This window comes from Centrocercus urophasianus, unplaced genomic scaffold (assembly GCF_019232065.1).
Source record: "Centrocercus urophasianus isolate 14NV4802_14NV808 unplaced genomic scaffold, USGS_Curo_1.0 seq_11, whole genome shotgun sequence".
In the NCBI taxonomy this organism is placed as follows: Eukaryota; Metazoa; Chordata; class Aves; order Galliformes; family Phasianidae; genus Centrocercus; species Centrocercus urophasianus.
The window spans coordinates 31,290,562-31,310,586 of NW_024884253.1; the positions used below are offsets into that span (position 1 = coordinate 31,290,562).

The 20,025-nt window shown below is 43.3% G+C and overlaps 1 protein-coding gene across 1 annotated transcript in view; it reads left to right on the forward strand.

The window, feature by feature from the left end:
* The window catches only part of SLCO5A1 (solute carrier organic anion transporter family member 5A1), a 65,993-nt gene that overhangs the window by 832 nt on the left and 45,136 nt on the right, over positions 1-20,025 (forward strand). The window contains exon 2 of the mRNA XM_042835424.1: positions 12-661. Within this exon, the coding sequence (XP_042691358.1) occupies positions 12-661 (650 nt within the window). The remainder of the gene's footprint in view (positions 1-11; positions 662-20,025) is intronic.

The following is a 20,025-nucleotide window of genomic DNA, read 5'->3' on the forward strand; positions in this document are numbered from 1 at the left end:
GGGATTTCCCCCCGGAGGACGGAGCCGGCGGCGGCAGGGAGAGGGGTGTCCCCTGGAGCCCCTCCGCCGCCGCTGCTGCTGGCGGGGCCGCCGGGCAGAGCGTGCCTCCGGGCAGTGTTGGCGGACTCGCGCTTCTTCCTGGTGTGCATGTGCTTCCTGACCTTCATCCAGTCCCTCATGGTCTCCGGCTACCTGAGCAGCGTCATCACCACCATCGAGCGGAGATACAGCCTGAAGAGCTCGGAGTCGGGGCTGCTGGTCAGCTGCTTCGACATCGGGAGCCTGGTGGTGGTGGTGTTCATCAGCTACTTCGGGGGGCGCGGGCGCAGGCCGCTCTGGCTGGCCGTCGGGGGCTTCTTCATCGCCCTGGGGGCCGCTCTCTTCTCCCTACCTCACTTCATCTCCCCGCCGTACCAGATCCAGGAGCTGAACTCCTCCGTCAGCAACGAGGGCTTGTGCGTGACCGGCAACGGCACCGCCAAGGAGCAGTGGGACTCGCCGGCCTGCATCAAGGATTCCGGTGGGAACGATCACTCCCTCTATGTAGCTTTATTCATTTGTGCCCAAATTCTCATCGGCATGGGCTCCACACCCATCTATACTTTGGGACCAACCTACCTGGATGACAATGTCAAGAAAGAGAACGCCTCGCTTTACCTAGGTAAGGCATCTTTGGCTGAGTTCTGTGCCTTCTGAACAGCATCAGGTTGCCTTCCAAAGGAAACTTTCCAAATAAATTTGCTGTGCTTTCCTGTGATAAAATGCCCTCCCCCTCCGACCCTTTTCTTGTGGGATGGTGACCAGCAGTGACAGGTGAAGCTCAGGCAGTGTGTAACAGTGTGGAGCAGGACATCAGAGAAGGTCGCCTTCCCCACCATAAGCAGGTGACTTCTGCAAGCAGTGCTACAGTTAGCTCAGCCCCTTCAACAGTGTTCTTTTTGCTAATGCAGAAAAATCACATTTCTAAATTTTGGCCAGCATGCCATTCATCTGGAGTATTTATAATGCTGATGTTTTATCAATACTTTGACAGATTTTTACATGTTTTGTTTTACTTTCCCAGAAGTTATTTAGCAATGAATTTTGGCAGGCATCAGTAAGTCATGTGGGAACTCAGTTGGAAGGAACTTGGATATAACAGTAAGTGACACCTTCAGGGTTAGAGCTCAGTTATGGGAGCTCGAAGAACACCCCAAAGTTACAACCCTCTGCATTGGAGTTTGGCGGGTACAGGAGGTGTTCCTATTATGCGAGAAAGGATTTTCTTGGTTAACTATGTACTGAACTTATTTGGGGATTGGAGATGATAGGGAACACTGTACACTGTTGATAGTGTGCGTAGTATGAAGGAGGATTACTTGTTCCCTGTGCTCTGCTGGTATCTTATGTGATTCTGTGAGAAATGAATCTCGGCCCTTCAAATCATTCTCAGATTAAGGGAGGCACTGATGGTACTGGGAGAGCTGCTTAAGTGGTTGCTCAGCATTCCCATTGCCAGTTAATTTGCTGCATCTTTCCAATAACCTTGGAGATAATCATTCCCTGTAAAATAGACATTTATGACAGGAACGCACATGGTGTGTGAGTGTAATTACTTTGTTAAGCGAAAGTTAATGATCCATATCTGTGTTTTTTATTCCCTGTGACCTATTCATCAGCAACATGACTGCTCCCTGAACCATTTTAAAGTCAGTTCTATGTATAGTGTCTTGAGAAAGCCCTTAATGTTTTTGGGCTTCACAAGGAAGTGTAGGTATTAGCTGTATTTTCTCTGCTGCTCTCGCAGCACTGCTGATCAGCCTGGTGAAATATTTTACACAGCATTTTCCTGCGCTCCCCAGCCTCTGAGAAAAGTGTGCTGGGATGGAAATCTAGCTTAGCCTGGAAGAACAAAGTGTCTCGTTGCTGAGGTCCATAACTGTAGTTTGGAGCAGTAGAGAGTGGGCTGAAGATTTTGGCAACAGGTAATTTCATACCACTCTTAAAAACAAGGGAAAAAGAGAGGGAATTGGCTGCAGGTGAGACATGAAGGGCAAAGGAGAGGAGTGGAGTGAGAGGGAGAGAGTCCTAGTGGGGGGGAGGTAAGGTTATTGGAAATCCTCAGTGCAGGAGAAACTGTGCTGCTGTGAATTTCTGCTGCCACAGGAAGTCATGGCAAAATGACTCAGGCAGCTTTTAATTGCTGCAGAGATCAGCCTCAAAGCCTTAGCAAAGGTAAAAGACACCAGCAACTGCTGGAAGGCTGTGGGTGAGCCGGGAGCCAGGTGATGAGTGCTGCTTTGATCTATACTGGGAATGTCCACATAGATGGGATGCTTGTGTGTAGTGAATGAGAAAAGTGAAGGTGAGATACTCAGCTGAAGTGTGAATGTGGGTTTTGTGCCAGCCAGCTGATCTATCCGCTGGGAAATGAGAGTTAACATGAACACAAAGCACATTTAAAAGATTCACTAGTTGCTTCCTGTCAGTTTTTAAGCTATATAGTGTTTAAGTGCAGGAGTAGAATCTGAGTTCTGTGGAAAGAAAAAAAAAAATAGTTGGTCATGTTGGCGTGAGCAACCTGTGCTTGGTGCTTCTCTGAGGTTTGGAATGTTTCAGTTCTTGAAGAGAGACCTTCATAGGCAGTGGGCAGCCTGGCCAGGCACAGTGTGGGACCATAGAGGCAAGTGTGCTGATTGCCAGGGCTCCATCTAACCTAGCTTTGAATGCTGTGGATGTATGTAGCCAAAAGCTAACCAAAAATCTTGGGCTGGAATGTTTAGAGGTTTTGAAAAGAAGAGAAAGCCTGGTGAAAGCATTCCTTTCACACAAGGATGCTTCTCAGTGAAGATGGCTAATTTCAAACTAGAGGTATCCTCCATTGCAGAGTGTAAAGTCACCAGTGTGTTTGTTGGAAATCAGGCTGGTACTGCATGCTGTGCTTTTTAATTAAAACAGATTTAAATACGTGTTCAACTGAAAAACATTTGTTAGGAAGCATGCACAAGAGAAAAGTTCCATGGATTAGCACAACTTCGGAGCACTTCAGCCCTTCCAGTTTGCCTGCTGACTGATGGCTGGTGAAGCCCCCTCAGCATCACTAATCCTGATGCTGCAAAAGCTCACCTTATGTGGATGTGGAGGCTATTTTATTTATTTTTCAAGTTAATCCAGCTCAGGGCTCGAGTGGCAATAGCATATCCTCTTAAGTGTAGGCATGCAAGCTCAATGCGGACAGCTGTTTTAACATTCCTGGCTGGAAGTCCTCCTCTCAAAAACATATTTGGTGCTTATACATAGTCTCTTGGCTGCCTGCACTCCAGTCCATCTGTCGGGGTGGCCAGGTGCCAGTTCGCAAGGTGGTGTGTTGCTTTTAGTAGGACAAAGGTGCCAAGGGGACGAGTGTCCGGGCGCTTGCACGGCGATGTGTGAGCTCACTGTGGGATGTTTCTCCCTTGTGAAGCTCGGGGTGCTCAGCCCCTTGGCCTGGCGGGGCTTTGATGCTACAGGGCTGACCTGGAGAAAATGCATGGCATCAGGCTTGGAAGCAAGCCAGGATTATAGCAGGTGCCTGGGAAATGCAAGGGCTGACTCCCTTAAGCATAGATAATCCGAAATGGAAGGTACACATCTTCTGTAGAAACCGCTGAATCACTAAGTTGTAGAATCACAGAATATCCCAAGTTGGAAGGGGCTCATGAGGGTCATCGAGTCCAACTCCTCCTGGCTCCACACAGGACAGCCCAAAAATCAGACCACAGAGTTGTCATTGTCTGCGCCTCAAATCTTGTCCTCTGGTGCTTGGCTGTAGGGTAGAGTACCCCAGGCATGCAGCTTGTTCTTGAAGGTACATCAGGGTGAAAACTCTTCCAGTTCACATTCAGAGTTAGATTGGACTTCTAAAGGCTTTTTGTACCTTGCTGTCAAATTCTGAAACTTGAACACAGTGGAGTTTTTTTTTTTTTTTTTTTTTTTTTTTTTTTTTTTTTTAGGGATCTGATAGTTTGTCTTGACTGTGAGGTCATTCTGCACTTGCATTATGAACTATAGGAGCTGTTAGCTGTTCCTGGAATTAGCTGTGGTACTTGGAAGGTTTTGTAGTGGCATTATGGTGCCTGAATAATTTTAAAATGTTTTACTTCTTTTGCAAGTGCCTATTGTAATAACAAAAGAATTTACTTAGAAAATTCATATATAAGAGGACAGTATGGGAATTTACAGAAGTATTGCACTGATGAGAATATTTCAGCACTCAGAAATATCTGGCTTTCACTAGTAACCTCCAGAAAGGACTCGTAGATGGATTAGTTGTTATGCTAAGGATGCTTTATTGTCTTATTCAAGAATGCTGTTTGCTGGTGATGATGGGTTATTAGCAAATGGCCTATGCAGATTTAGCAGAAGGTGGGCTTTCAGTAGTTTAGAGAAGAAACAATAATTATGAAATGTAAGGATAAAGCTTTTATGAGAAAACAGCAGAAAAAATGTATAGATGTATGTAACTGAGGTTGGTGCAGATAATGGCATGAGAACTAGGGAAGTAAAATCCTTTCCTGCCCTGGAAGAAGAATAAATATTTAGACGTGTTTCTAAATACTTGGACTCCGTCTTTGTTTTCAGGAGGACCATTTGTGGATTGCTATTTCTAACATTAGCAGAAGAGTATCAAAGCTGAAATTGGCAAAAATGCTCACCAGCGTTTTTTATTGCTCACTGGATTTCCTGTTTAAAAGAGCAGTGAGCTCAGGTTGTTCTCAGCTGTGGGATCGGTTTATCTGAGTGAAAACTACACCTTAGTTCATCCGTGGGCTGATGCTCAGAGCTGCCCATGAGCAGCTGTTTGCTTTCTGGGAGCAGGGCAGGCTGCAGCTGGGCACCGTGCTCTCACACCATTGCAGCCTCTCAGGGTGCAGCTGAGGGGGCTGCGCGTACGCATGGATCGGATTGAGCTCTGTTCCCACGCAGATGATTTATTACTCGGAACATTGAGTATTGTGCTTCTCTGGCATTTCTGTAACCTCCTTTATGTTAAAATGCTGATCAGGCAGTAGACACAGTTTGTAATAATTACTTGAAGTTCAGCTATGCAGTTTTATTGCCTTATTCTGCAGCTGAGGTGGGGCCCAGGAGCATGAAGCTCCTGGAAGTACCAGCCTCATTGGCTGCATTTGCTTAGACCTTCTGGGCCTGGGAGTGCCCCTTCTTCTTGCTGGTGCTCAGGAATGCTGCTTGCTTGGAGCACGGCTCCTCTCCTCCCAGGAGAGCTCTGCCGCCGACCTGATTCTGGCAGACAAGTGTCTGGGCTTGCAGAGCTCCCCAGAGAAGCCTGGAAACTTAGACATGAAAGCAGCCTTTGAGCACTGGCTTGTCTGTACCTTCTCCCAAGGACTGAATGGTTGGGATCCAGTGTCTAGTTACCTTGTGGCTGGAAACTTCAGCCCTGTACGCTGATTGTTTTGTAAAGAGTCCCTGTAATTGCTGCTGCTGCTGCAGGTGGGTTCGATTCCAAGTTGCCAGGGATACTAAATGTGTTTCCCTTAACTCTTATGCAGTAGCCCCTGTACCTTGCCAACCTTTGTTTGTGGGTGTGTAAGCTGTATGAGTTCTTATGCAGTCAAAGGAGAGGAGAATCTCATATAGGTGGGCAGACAGAGTTGCTCCGTCCCATCACACAGAGCTAAATAGCTTTCTGATTTGGCTGCATAAGGAGTGCAGGTGGGGTTGTAAACCGGGCTTAAGCTGCCAGCATCTCCAAGTTTTGATCAGGAAATTTTTAAAGCAGTTGAATGGATTTCATCCACAGATTTTAAAGGAGCAGGAAAGTGACTCTGTCATGTGAGAATCTTTCTTTGGTTTCATACTTTGCTTTTAAACCTGTTCTAAATCTTTCATCCTGATAACATTTTTAAAACTTTTATTAAACATAGAAGGCATGAACTCAGTTTTGATCTTCGCTTTTAAATTATTTTTACATTTCTTTTGAAAGCAGTCAAGAAGTAACCATGCGGAACCAGCTCCTGCTCCAGTCAGTTCCTCTGGCACTGCTGCCTTTACTGACTGGGGGTGCTCAAGGCCAGGTTGGATGGGGCCCTGGACAGCCTGATCTGGCAGGTGGCATTCCTGCCCACGGCAGGGGGTTGGGACTGCGTCATCTTTAAGGTCCCTTCCAACCCATCTCACTCTGTGAGTCTATGAATCTGCAGTGGTTGGGATGAGCTCAGCCTGTGGCTGCTGAGGGAACAAGCCACAAGCAATTGATGCTGTGTGTGCTGACGGCAGGGCAGGCTGGTGGTCGTTTTCCCAGTGAATCTCCCCTGGAGTTTGTCAGTTTCAGCTCCCAGCCCAAGGGTGCCTCTGCAAACCCATCCACATCCACAGAGGGGCCAGGACTGGGCTCTGCAGCCTCGATGCAGCATGGAGATTGTCAGCCAGCCAGACCCATGCCCCAGCCCCTCCTGAGAGCCCAGGAATAAAAAGGACATTTCCCATGATGGGAGAAAATATGTCAACGTGCTGCAGCACAGATAGGTATGTGCTATGTCTTGCTTTGTTGCTGAGTTTGTGCATCTGTTGTGCTGTCACAGGGCCAGAAATCCATGCGTGCTGCACAGTGCTAGTGAGAGAGCTTGTGGATGTGGGTTTTTCTTCCTCCCTTCAGCCTCTCCACAAGCTGAGAGATATGAGCACAAAACTCTGGTGCTGCTGTGTGCTGCTCCTGCACTTGGCAGTCTGATCCCAAGCACCAGCTCTCACCTCCTGATTGGCATCAAGACGCATAACATGGTGGAAAACATTGCGCTCCAGTGGGAATTCCATTGTGACTTGTCTGCTGGGGAATCTGGAGGAGATGCCATTAGGGAAAAAAAAAACACAACCATGGGTACTTATACTGTGATTTGAACAAGCTGATATGAAAATTACTGAAGGAAGATAAACGCTCCTATGCTGTTCCACTATGCTTCTCCTCTCCATTTTCCTGTACACCTTGCTTTGCTGGGACATTTTTTGATCTCTTCCATTTTCCCTCTGCCTGTATTTATTGATTTTAAGGCTTGCTTCACCTTGCAGCATGCACAGGACCTCAGCTACAGATAGTTCTGCTCCTGGGGTCTGCACCCATCAGAACTTGCAAGTCTGGAGTGACGGCTTTGGGAGTCTCAGCATTTTCTTAACATCCAGTGCTGCTCTAGAACCAGCTCCCAGCTCTCCACTTGTTTGAATTTAGTCAGCTCTTTGTTAGGCTGGTGACTACTTTCCATTTCTATGTGTCTGTTTTCAGTGAATTTATTCTAATAGATAAACGTATATCCCATAGGGATTCTCCTTGTTGCATTCTATCCTTTTTGGATTTGTTAAACTGTATTCTCTGGAGTCAGAATATTTCATATAATCCATATAATAGCTGAGCATATCCTCTGGTGGATATTGGGCCAGGTCTTGGTGTTTGCTGCTATAGTTTGTCACTATGTTTTTCCCAGATCTACTTGGTGTTTTCCCTTGGGTTTCATGCAGGCACTTGGAGGTGCCAGAGTGCTCCTGAAGCCAAGGGCTCTGAATAATACCTAGCTTCCCACTTCTCCTTTTTCTGTTTATCAGTCCCAGGTTGAAGTTTGAATGCTGGACCTCCTCAGCAGTCCTTTAAAGAAATGTGCGTGTGTGTAGATAAAGCACAGTACATAGTGAAAGAGTTGTGAGCACTCTGTGGAGGTTGCTTGACCTGTGATTACTCACACAGAATGTGCTAAGCAAGCCTTGTTTGTGTCCAAAGCATATCTCTGGAGGAAATACTCTGTAAGATATTATCTGAGGTTGCTATATAGCAAGCTTTCCTTGTCCTTAAAGAGAAATTGCTCTGTTCAGCTGAGCTGTTGTCTGGGTAGGTTTTGCTGTATATCGGACAGCTCAAAACAGTGCCTCTTCCATCAGAAGTCCCAAAGGAATGAGCTCAGAGCCTCACAGGTCAAATACAAGAGAAATTCGTGAGGATGCTCTTTAGACTGCGGAGAAACCAGGAAATGTTAAGGAGAAGGGAGGGTTTCATGTTTGTGGCACAGCACTCTGCTCAGAAAATGCCCCCAGCGATTCAGGTGGAGGCAGTCAGAGAGCTTCTCCTCCATCTGGACTGTCACGAGTCCATGGGACCGGATGGGCTGCACCCTCGGGTGCTGAGGGAGCTGGCAGAGGTGATTGCTGAGCCCCTCTTGGCCATCTATCAATGCTCCTGGTTAACTGGTGAGGTCCCAGAGGGTTGGAGGCTTGCTGATGTGACTCCTATCTTCAAGAGGGGCTATAAGGAGGATCCGGGGAACTATAGGCCTGTCAGCCTGACCTCAGTACCAGGGAAAGTTATGGAGCAAATCATCTTGGATGAGACTGCACGGCATGTGCATGGTGTCCAGGGGATCAGGCCCAGCCAGCATGGGTTCGTGAAAGGCAGGTTGTGTTTGACCAACCTCATCTCCTCCTATGCTGGGTGACCAGTCTGATAGATGAGGGAAGGGCTGTTGATATAGTCTGCCTAGACTTCAGCAAAGCCTTTGACACGGTCCCTCACAGGCTTCTTCTGGGGAAACTGGCTGCCCGTGGTCTGAACAGATATACCCTTCTTTGGGTAAGGAACTGGCTACAAGGCCGTGCCCAGCGGGTCGTGGTGAATGGAGTGAAGTCCAGCTGGCGACCCATTTCAAGTGGTGTCCCCCAGGGGTCAGTACTGGGGCCCATCTTGTTTAATATCTTTATTGATGACCTCGATGAGGGGATTGAGTGCACCCTCAGTAAGTTTGCAGATGACACCAAGCTGGGAGGTGGTGTCGATCTGCCTGAGGGTAGGGAGGCCCTTCAGAGGGATTTAGACAGGTTGGATCACTGGGCTGAGGTGAATGGGGTGAGTGCCGGGTCCTGCACTTTGGGCACAACAACCCCATGCAGCGTTACAGGCTTGGGGATGAGCAGCTGGATGAGTGTGAAGAAGAGAAGGACCTGGGGGTGTTGGTTGATGCTCAGCTGAACATGAGCTGACAGTGCGCTCAGGTGGCCAAGAGGGCCAACAGCATCTTGGCCTGCATTAGAAATAGTGTGGCCAGCAGGAGCAGGGAGGTGATCATCCCCCTCTATTCAGCACTGGTGAGGCTGCACCTTGAGTATTGTGTTCAGTTTTGGGCTCCTCACTACAGGAAAGATGTTGAGGTCCTGGAATGTGTCCAGAGAAGGGCAACGAAGCTGGTGAGGGGTCTGGAGCATAAGTCTTATGAGGAGCGGCTGAGGGAGCTGGGATTGTTCAGTCTGGAGAAGAGGAGGCTCAGGGGAGACCTCATTGCACTCTACAACTTCCTGAGGGGAGGTTGTGGTGAAGAGGGATTTGGCCTCTTCTCCCAGGCAATGAGCAGGACAAGGGGTAATGGCCAGAAGTTTTATCAGAGGAAGTTTAGGTTGAACATAAGTAAGAACTTTTTCTCTCGGAGAGTGGTCAGGCACTGGAATGGCTGCCCAGGGAGGTGATGGAGTCGCCATCCCTGGCGGTGTTCAAGAGGCATCTGGATGACGTGCTGCGTGATATGGTTTAGTGCTAGTGGTAGCAATGGAGATGAGGAGACGGCTGGACTAGATGATCTTATAGGTCATTTCTAACCTTGTGATTCTATGGTTCTATGACTCACCATGCTACGGTGGGAAGAGCTGGAGGTGATGCTGCCAGTGAGTCCCAGAACATGGCTTATCCTCCACTGGTACCTCAATATCAAAAGAATAATCAGGAAAGTTTGCCATTTTCTGATTTTAATCTATCTTTATGTTTCTACTCCTTACTTTATTCCAGCGAGGGAAAAAGAAGTTTAGTAGTGATGCTGAAGTCAGCTGCAAGAAGACCACCAATTCCCATTTTAAGAGGTAAAAAAAAATCGCCTACTGTAGAAGATGGCAACATAATTTTGCAGATTCTAAATTTTGTAAAACTGATGGGCAATTTGCATCAACTTGATTTAATGCAGCTGCTGAGTGGTAAAAATAGTGAGGGTATCCCTAGAGAAATTGTGTAGTCATAGGGGAATAGAGATAATACATGAGGTTTTGAGTCTGCAATATGATAGTGCTGATGCACATGAGCTGAGATATTTATCTGTGAGACTGTGTAATTGGCCTAAAAATAGGAATTTCAGAAAATTAAGTTTCTTATCTTAATGCATTACTGAGCACAGAATGTGAGCTTTTGGCGTTGTCCACACACCAATGGGTGTTGCTTTGTTACCCACCTGCTTTATAAAGAGAGGAACATTAGTTCTGTTCTACACCTACTGAGCCCATGCAGAATTTCAAATAAAGACTCTTCTTCATTAGCATTGGCTTCTTTCTATACCTGATACGTATTAGCAATTGATCTGTGGCACTGAGGTATGTGGTTTAGTAGACATGGTAGTGATGGTTAGGCTAGATGATCTTGGTGGTCTTTTCCAAACCTCAATGATTCTATGATTTTTGCTTAGATTTGGATGTTTTTTGTTCTTATTGAGTTTATGGGTAAGAGTTTCAGGTTTGGGCATTCAGAAGCAAGTAGGATACAGCAAGCAGGGAGTCATTCCACCTTGAGTGGGGGAAAAAACAAGACCAAAAGAAGACTGGATAAAGGAACTGCACCCATGCACTTGAGCTCAGCCTTTTGTGAGAAATGAGGTGAAAGTAATTGTCTGGTATTTGCCCACCCACCTAACATGAAAGGAGTTGAAAAAAGCCTTCACACTTGTTGTGCAAGAGGGGTTCTGTACATTTGTGCCTTTTCAGCCTGTGGTAAGGTAGGAGATTCAGTGTACAAGAAAAAAACAGAAGAATATATGAAGTAATGTATTTGAAAGAGTTTCTGCCCTGAGTTAGTTAGAGCAGCTATTACTCCTTTAGTTAAATAGCACTATTTTCACTGGAAAATGGACTATTTGGATAGGGTGAAAATGAACTGTTTGTGATCTGTATTTAACTTCCCTTTATCTTTATTCCTCTTTTCATCCTTCCCTGCACCTCTGTTTTCTGAACTTAAAACCTGCAGAAGAAGAGCATTCTGTGGACTGAAGCAGTGCAATGCTTTCAAGAAAACCCCATATTTTGTCTCTGAGAGTTATATGCTATTTGTATACATCTCTGGAGGAAAAAATCAGGAAGAAATGTTTCGGGTTGACATTCTCTCAGTATGTGAGAAATAACATTTCACTGTTTGCCCAGGTCAGCACACTGAAATGTTTTGCTATCTGTGGGGTCAGAGCTGACAAGTTCCTCATAGGAGGAGAAGACATAACTGGCACAGCCAGTGGGAGGACTGATGGATGGTCATGGTAGAGAAGTTTGATAGCCATGAGGTTTACATTAGCAGATAGACATCCTACACTGTGAGCCAGCTGCCCTTTGTTTGAATTGTGCCTGAGAGGAGAAAAAAAAAAAAAAAAAAAAAAAAAGGTGTAGTAATTAGGAATGTAGTGAATTTCCTATGTCTACCTTAATAAGATGCTCAGATGGGCTTCTTTGTGGTCTGATTATAAAGATTTCTCTGAAGTATGACTTTGGGGCTAAGCAACTCTTCTAGAGCTGGATTAATGCCTGCTGCGTAGCCTGTCCAGGGATATTAGAAGAATTAGTAGCGTGGCATTAGAAGAGATGGTAGCAACATGGCTCTTGTGACTGTCAGAGTCCCTGGCTGCTTTTCAGATTGCTTTCTGCTGCTTTGGTACTGAATAGAAGGTGGACCACGGGGGCAGAGTGGTTATTTTTGTATGCAGAGGACTGCAAAATAATACAGTTCTACCCTTAATTTTGGCTATATTGCATTCCCACTGAATTAAACCCCAAAGGCTTGTTGACTTCTTTGCTTCCCCTTCCCCCATTTCTTTGGATCTTGGGGAGTGGGCAGCTGGTTGCTTTGTGCTGTGGGAGCTGTGCCTTAGAGACTGTGTGTGGGAGTGATGTTACGAGGCAGTCTCTTAGCACAGCCCCTTGGTTATGTGCTGTATATTCTTGTCATACACAGTGCCAAAATAGACAGTAATCCTCTTATGTGGGATTGTGAAGCAAGTAATAATAGAGCACAAGTCAGTGTCATCAGTTCAGGACTCGTTTTTTGGCAAACACATTTGTCATTTGTATCTCCCAGATTCCTTGTTACTTCTTAATCTTTATATTAACTAAAGTCCTCTCTCCAGCTGAAAATATTAATGTTTCACAGTAGTAATGTCAGTTGCAATAAAGACCTCTCTATTCATGTTTCTAATTGATGTGCTTGCTTTAAAAAGGCCACAGAGATTTTCATTTTTGTAATTCAGCTTATTTCCTGATGTAAGAAACTCAGCTGGAGAAAAACTAGATTACTTAGGTTGCATAAAACACTTCAGCTGCCTTCAGAGGCACCCTGAAAAGCCCTGAACACCCTGGATTCCTGTCTCTGAGCTGCTCATCTGATTTAGAACACATGAGGCTGGCTGCTCTGCAGCAGGGCCCAGGAGAAGTGTATACTGAGGGGAGAAGCAATTAGCTGTGCACCAAGGGGATTCAGAGCAGAAAGGAAGGGCTGGAGGCATTTAGTTAATATTAATGCTTTCGTGCTTCTGAAGGCCAGAGCCATGGTGAGTTCCTGCTGTCTTAGCCCCGTGGTTCTGAAGATTGGCATCCAATGAACATTAGATTTAGAGAAGCTTTTGAGAAGAGTTAATAAATCACTGCTAACTGTAGACACGTGCATCTTCCCTCTGAAGATAATGAGGCACACCTGATGCCGAGTGAGAGCAGAAGCAGACCTGTAAAGCTTTTTCATTCTTAAACAGATAGCGTATCGTCTTGGAATTTTGTACAAAATTTAATAAATCTGAAATAATGAAAATGCACATGGTCTATTAAAAATTTCTCAACTCACCAAGTCAGCTAGGAGAAAATAAAACAGGTGTCTTTTTCCGTTGTGAAAACAATTTGGGAGTTCATGACAATTTTCTTTATCTGAATTTGATGGCGGAAGAACTTTAGATGGAAAAATGTTGAGCTGTCATTTTGAAATGCATTTTTACTGCTCAATTCTTGTTACTCATTTCAGATTTCTTTTGCTCTTGATGTAAAATAGTCATGTCCCTATCTGTCCCTGAGGACCACTGCTTTCCTCCTGTTTTCATCAAGTACCTTGTTCATGATATTTAGACATTTAGATTAGGCTAGAAAGAAAGAAATTTTCCATTTGCTCTCAGTGGGAATGGCTTGTGACTTCAGGCTTCCCTATTTTGGCATTTTGTAATTATTTCCCTGATGGGTTTCAGAAGTGTGTGCTAATAAAAGACGATCCGTGTTGAGTTGCTATCTGTGCAGTAGCACTGACACAATCCATTCTGTGTTGTACTCAGAATCACAGAGAATTTGTATAACTGTATGGAGTTATCCACAGCCTTCTCAGGGCTTTTCTGAGAGATTGCCCATGTTTAGGTAACTCTGTGTCACCTCTTCTACTGATAAGCACTTATCTGTACAAACAGCTTTCTTGTTCAGTTTTGGGAGCAAGCTTTTATATAAAATTGCTGTATTGTGCTAATTGTCTGTTACTGAATATATTCTGGTTCTGCATGTATTGTTATTAAAGTGCTCCTACTGCACTTTACTGAACGGTCAAAGATTAACATGTCAAAACAGTTAATCTATACTTTCACCGGGGAATAAATCAAAGTTCTGGATTAGAGTCACAATGTTTAATGATAACGTCACAAGAAAAAAAGCTGAACAAAAACATTTGGATTTTCCTTTTATGAATGGATTTTTAAGTGCATAGCACTTCATTTCCTTTGTCCCTGGGGACTCTCCATCCAATGTTGTTAATACCGTGGTAATGGCTTACAGGTCTGGCCAATGAACATCAATGGTTGAATTCTGAATTATGGGCCCATCAGCCTTGTGCTAAATATTCCAAAGATAGGAGCCTGATGTGGTATCTCTGAATTGTTTCTCCTGTGGAGAAGGAAAGGCAAGCTGTTGGAATTTTCTGCACAGTTGAATGTGTGTGAAACTAAGAAGTAATATTTTTGTTTGGCTATTCAGCTGTATTTGCTGAAAACAAATGTCTGATTCGGCTGTCATCTCTCTGCTAGTTTTTCACTGCAGTGTTTTGATCTTTCAGTTGCTAAGCTTTTCCCAGCAGTTTTAGTGTTTTAAAACCATGGTACTGTGTTACTCTCAGTTTTCTGTTTTGAAAGAAACAGTTGCCTGAGTGGTTTGTTACATGAGTTAGCAGATGGTGATTTAACTACATTTGATCCAAAAAGAGTTTTGGTTCTGTACGTCTGTCTCAGGCTCAGCAAAATCTCAGCAGAGCGCTTGCAAAGTGAGCAAAATAGTGCTAGCTGTAGTTGTGCTGCTCAGGGAGCATGAAAATAGCAGCTGTGATGTGTTTGACAACAAATTCTGCAGATTAGGAGGTTAGAATTGAACCCTAGGTTGTGTGTTCCTTCGGTATGCCATACATCAGTGCTGCCACATCAGTGTGTCTGGTGTCACGAGTTACTCCAGTGATGGGAAGGGGCCACTTTGTGGTGGAGAAGAGGAAACCCCTACAGGAGGCATCTCAAAATTCAGGTGTATTCCTTGAACTTACTGCGCCGTTTGTGATTCTGCCTTGGTGTGAGTGTTGCTGAGACGTGCTATATGAAATAGCTGAGGAGCTTCACCTGTGTCAGAGGCAGCAGTAGGCTGAAGGTCTACGTGTCTTTGCGACTAAGATGATCAGGGGGCTGGAGCACCTCCCCTATGAGGACAGGCTGAGGGAGTTGGGCTTGTTCAGCCTGGAGAAGAGAAGGCTGCGGGGTGACCTCATTGCAGCCTATCAATACCTGAAGGGAACCTACACCCAGGAGGGGAGTAAACTCTTCAAAAGGGCTGACAACAGCAGGACTAGGGGAAATGGATCCAAGTTGAAGGAGGGAAGATTTAGGTTGGATGTTAGGGGGAAGTTCTATACAAGGAGAGTGGTTAGGCCCTGGAACGGGCTGCCCAGGGAGGTTGTGGATGCCCCGTCCTTGGATGTGTTTAAGGCCAGGTTGGACGGGGTCCTGGGCAACCTGATCTGAATGTGTGTGTTTGGTGGCCCTGCTAGGCAGGGGGGTTGGAACTACATGATCCTTGAGGTCCCTTCCAACCCGGGTGATTCTGTGATTCTGTGATTCTGTGTCTCAGTAGTTTTTTTGTCTTGTGTTGTTATGCCTGATCTGTTAGTGCTCTTTCAGTGCACTGGCAGCAGTGATGGCAAAAGTAGACTTGTGATCTTTGAGTAATTTTAAAAATTTATTATAAATATGCAAATTAGCTGGTAGAAAGTAATGTGTTAAATAGAATCATAGTATCATGAAGGTTGGAAAAAACCAATAATATCATCAGTCCTGCCACCGGCCCATCCCCACCATGCCCACTAAACCACACTGGTAATTGGTGATGTTTTGTTATTTGATTATTTTACTTTTACATTATACATTTTACATTATACAGTATACCTTTACTTTACATTATACCTATAGAAGCAAAATAAATACATCTTAATAAATGTTGGGAGTGCTGCGTTGAGTTGATACTGAATTTATACTGTTATAAAAAGATCTGATTACAATATAGTTTATTAAAATTGGACAGGGGATTACAGTTACTGTTAGATATTACATAAACATAGAAATGTATTACATCTTCTGTATTTGCTCTTTGAAGGAGTACTAGATGCTGATTTTTTTGGTCATTATTTTTACTCTTTTCCCCCTACCTGTAAACTGTGTACTTTCATTTGTTTTGTGGGCAGATTTTCAGTCTGAATCTGAAAGTTTAGTTAGGATCCACCAGTATGCAAAATCATCTCTCTTTGGTCACTTGTAAAGTTCTGCCATAGAGTGGAAGGATGCCAAGTGGATTGTCACTGTGCTTGGTTGTGATCTGCCAGCTGTGGAGACCACCAGTAACATTGTCTTGGTTATTGTAGGTAACTCTCCTGTGTCGTTCTTTGATGACCTCCCTATCAGTCTCTCTGTTAGAGTAATTTAATAACTGAGCTTATTAAGATGTTCCAAGGAGCCTGAGTAAGTCAGGGACCCAACTTGCAATGAATTTCATGGGATTTAGGGCTCACATTTAATCTTCCATGCAAACTTAAGCCTAACTTGTCTGTGCTAAGCTGATTAAAGGTTGTGATAGCTTGCAGATTGCACGTGTGAGGGTAATCATCTTCCAGAAGGATCTTCCTGATGTAAATAACTCATGCAGCCTGGAGAGCTACAGCTGGTCTCGAGCCCACCCATTGTGAGGCTTCTTCTAAAAGCTGAACTGATGGGCAGGGGTACTATGTAATGAGCATGGGGCCAGCTCTGCTCCTTCTCTTACCTGGAGAAGGGCTTTGGAGATTTCTGGGGGTGGTTTGGTGAGAATGGTAAAGAAGTTTATTGGCTCTTGGAATTGTTCTGTCCTAAAGATGATGTGTGTCTGTAAAGTCCACTGTGATAGAGCTGAAAGGAGAGTATGTGGGGTAATTTCATGCTTTATTGGGCCAGAAAGGACTATCACGTTCAGTTGCTCTGACATCTGTTGAATTAGATTTCATTACAGTGCTCACCCTATGCAAAGCTCTGTACCCATAAAACCATTTAACTTAAAATGAACCTCTCACGGTTACAGACAGCCTGCCTCCTCCATAGGAATATTGCTCTAACAGTTAATTATCCTCTTAAAAAAGTTACTGCTACAGAAAAGTGCCTAAAGTTGGCTGAAAGTCATTTGTCCGTAGCCTCTAGCCACTATGATTTTCACGTCTGTTTGCTAAGTGTGAGAGCATCTTTTACTAATGAAAAATAACGTGCTTAATAATTTACTAATCTAAGTAACTGAGAAACAAAACTGCAATGCTTTTTTCTGCTCACAAAAAGAAGAAATAAACAGAATAATCAGATTTTATTAAAAAAATTACAGCTAAAATAAAAGCATATTGGCCAATTTTCCTCAAAACGTGTCAGCTAAGTAGTATCTAAACAGTGAAAATAATTACTGCTGATTATGAATTTTTCATTTTTCCATCTATGGGCTTTTGAAACATCTTGGAAGGATTCATGTACTATATGTCATTTTTTCTTGGAAATGCTAACTCTGCAAGTTAGTAACACTTCTGTCTTTTATTAACGTATTAACATGTCTTACTGTGACAGAGAATGAGCTTCAAATGGAGTCCTAAATCACAGTTATAGTTTATATCTTAAAAAGGAAGGCAGATGTAATTATAATAGTATCATTAAGGAGAACCTCTGTAACAGCAATTACTTTTTCAGTGCTGCACTCAGTGTTTAAATGATGACATTTGGTTGAACCAATTAAAGTATTCTGTTGCCTTTTTTTTTTTTTTCTGGCAAATTATTACTCAGTTAAATCTGATTTTTGGAATATATTGATTCAGTCATTTTTTTTCATCTAGATACAATGATTTATGTTTGAAAAGGGTGAAATGTTTAACTTATGCTGTATTAACTTTTGATCCTTATGTGGGAATATAAGCTAGCATTAAAAAAAAAAAAAAAATGACACACAAATTCAAACCACTCCAAAATATGTAGAACGTGTTACCTAGTAATAAAAAACCCAAATATTTTTATTTTTTAAATTTGATTGTTGACTTTACATGTCGATATCTACTTTTCCCCATCAGATGAATATTCATTTCTTTCAGGATCCCAACTGAGCTGTGAGCAGTCTCATTTATTTATAGAATCAGAAACAAATTATGTTTCTGGTGGCCTTCTATCTAGAGTAAAAAATATGAATTAATTTTCTTCCTTTCAGTTTCTTGCAAGATCATATTCCTCCTTTCCCTCTATGGTTCTGTAGAGACTCCCATCTCTTTTTTCCCTTCATTTCTTTCAGATCTCTGGCTATTTACATTCTTTGATCCAAGTTGACCATAGCCTTGTCAAAGGCAACAACGTCTTGTTTCAGTGTCCAGTGTTATGGGACTGTCTCAAGCATGTGAGGGCACTTTGGGAACTGTTCATTTCTATGTGGGGCATCCATTAACTCACTGTGGGGCAGTTTTTGTAGGCATCTCTCCATAGGCTGGGATGTCTGCACAAGGATGAAGATAACCCGTTTGTCAACTAAGGATTATTTCCTGTGGCTTTTCAGCAAGGAGAGGAATGACTTTTTCACTCTGGCCGAGACTAATGTTAAGGCTCCTGTGCAGGTTTTTAAAGTAAATCTTCAATATCACCCATTGAGTGGGACGTAACAGCACGTGTTTGTGTCACAAATATTGTTAAAGTGATTCTTCATTAATGAAGGGTATTAGATCATGATCTGGAGCAACTCTTTTCACTGAATCAGTGTCAGGGCCTGAGAAACTCACATCAGTTCCAGTAGTGGATGTTGCTGTGTGGGTATATGGAATTTTCTTCTGTTTTGCTGTGATAAGGCCATGTGGTCCACACTCAGGCTTGGTACAGACTGGGTTCCTGCAAAACCTGTTATTTAGATCATATTAGACCTGCAAGACCTGTTAGTTGGCTCTGTATTCTAGGCTCTGAATATCTGCCTTTGGCTATTGTGGTGGTTGAAGATCTGGCTAAGCACCACCTCTTTGTAGGTGGTTTTAATTCTCTTACCTGAATTCTATTAGAAATTGTGGTTAGAGCCATAAGAAGATTCTACTGTTGTGTGAAAGCCAACAGCTTTTTGTTGTGGTAGAGCTTTTTTAGTGGTAGAGAAGACAACCTGAGATCTTTGTCATCCATGTGCTGTTGATGTGGAGACTGCTTGAATGGGGAAAAAATTGGTTTTGCTTCTTGCTCTTCTTAGTGCTGCTGTGAAAAACTCAGCTGTCCAAGCAGAATAGAGATGTGAAAGAAGTCTCACTTCTGTCTTGAGATCTCTCTGTGGAGTCATTGGGATGGAGAGGGCCACGTATCCAGAAACCAAAACTCAGGTTTTGTTCCAGAAACAAATACTTCAGTGTAATTGAGGTTTTGTGATAATAATTAAACAATGCTGCTTAGGAGAATAAAGGGTAATTTTTGATACTTGGTAGATTTTCATGAAACGGTGATGTTGTCCTTTAGCCAAAATAAATAGCTTCCAGTATTTATAACACACATACGGATGACAGTCTTTTTTTTTTTCAGAGTCTTCATCCTGTTATAATATTCCCAGCATGGTTTAAATATGAGTATAGGGCTGTGCATTGCACTTTCCCAATTGTTATTTAATACTATTTTATTCAGGCTATTGCAGATTTAGTCCTTTTGTGAATGCAGAAAAATAACTTCTTTAGCAACACAATGAACATTAATAAAGCTAACAAGGTCATCTGCAAATTACTGGAATAATATGCTTTTGCTTACAGGCAGATTTTCAGTCAGATATGAGTAATGAACTGTAATTCCTGTTGTTTCAGTTGAAAGATGAAAATGTAAGTACAATTTGCAAGGAAAACAAGAAAAAATGTTATTTAACTTGCCCTTCTTTGCTATCTATTAGGTAGAAGTAGCAGAGGGAAAAGCAATCATGAGGATTTTCAGTAATTAACCTGTGCCTCCTAGGCGTAAACCACTTTTTGAAAGGAAATTAATTGTGAGAGAAAATGATTGAAATAATTTCCTTCTTTGCTCCAATGTCTTGCTGGTAGGACCAAGACAAAATAAATGTATATAGAAATTCTGTGACTATCAACAGATAGTCAAATATTCTTTTCAGGGACTATTTAGTCCTTCTCACTTTCTTTCTTTTTCAGTTAATTTCCTAGGCACAAGGGATCTGGTTTTTGCGCAGTTTACAGAATGTGTGTCCTATGCAAATCTCAAAGTTGCGTGTCCTTATCTGATTTGTACACAAAAACCAGTAAAACCCTTATCTCTTGACATTAAGTACTTAAGGTGCATAGATTTTGCTAAGAAATTGGCAAGTATTCCTTGTTCTTCCTGGATGCATGATGTCATCTTCTCAAATCTGGTCCCATGCCTGAAAAAATCTAACCAGCCTTTTCTCCTCTGTTCCCACTGGAAATGTGTGTACCCTACCTGTCCAAAACAGGAAGAC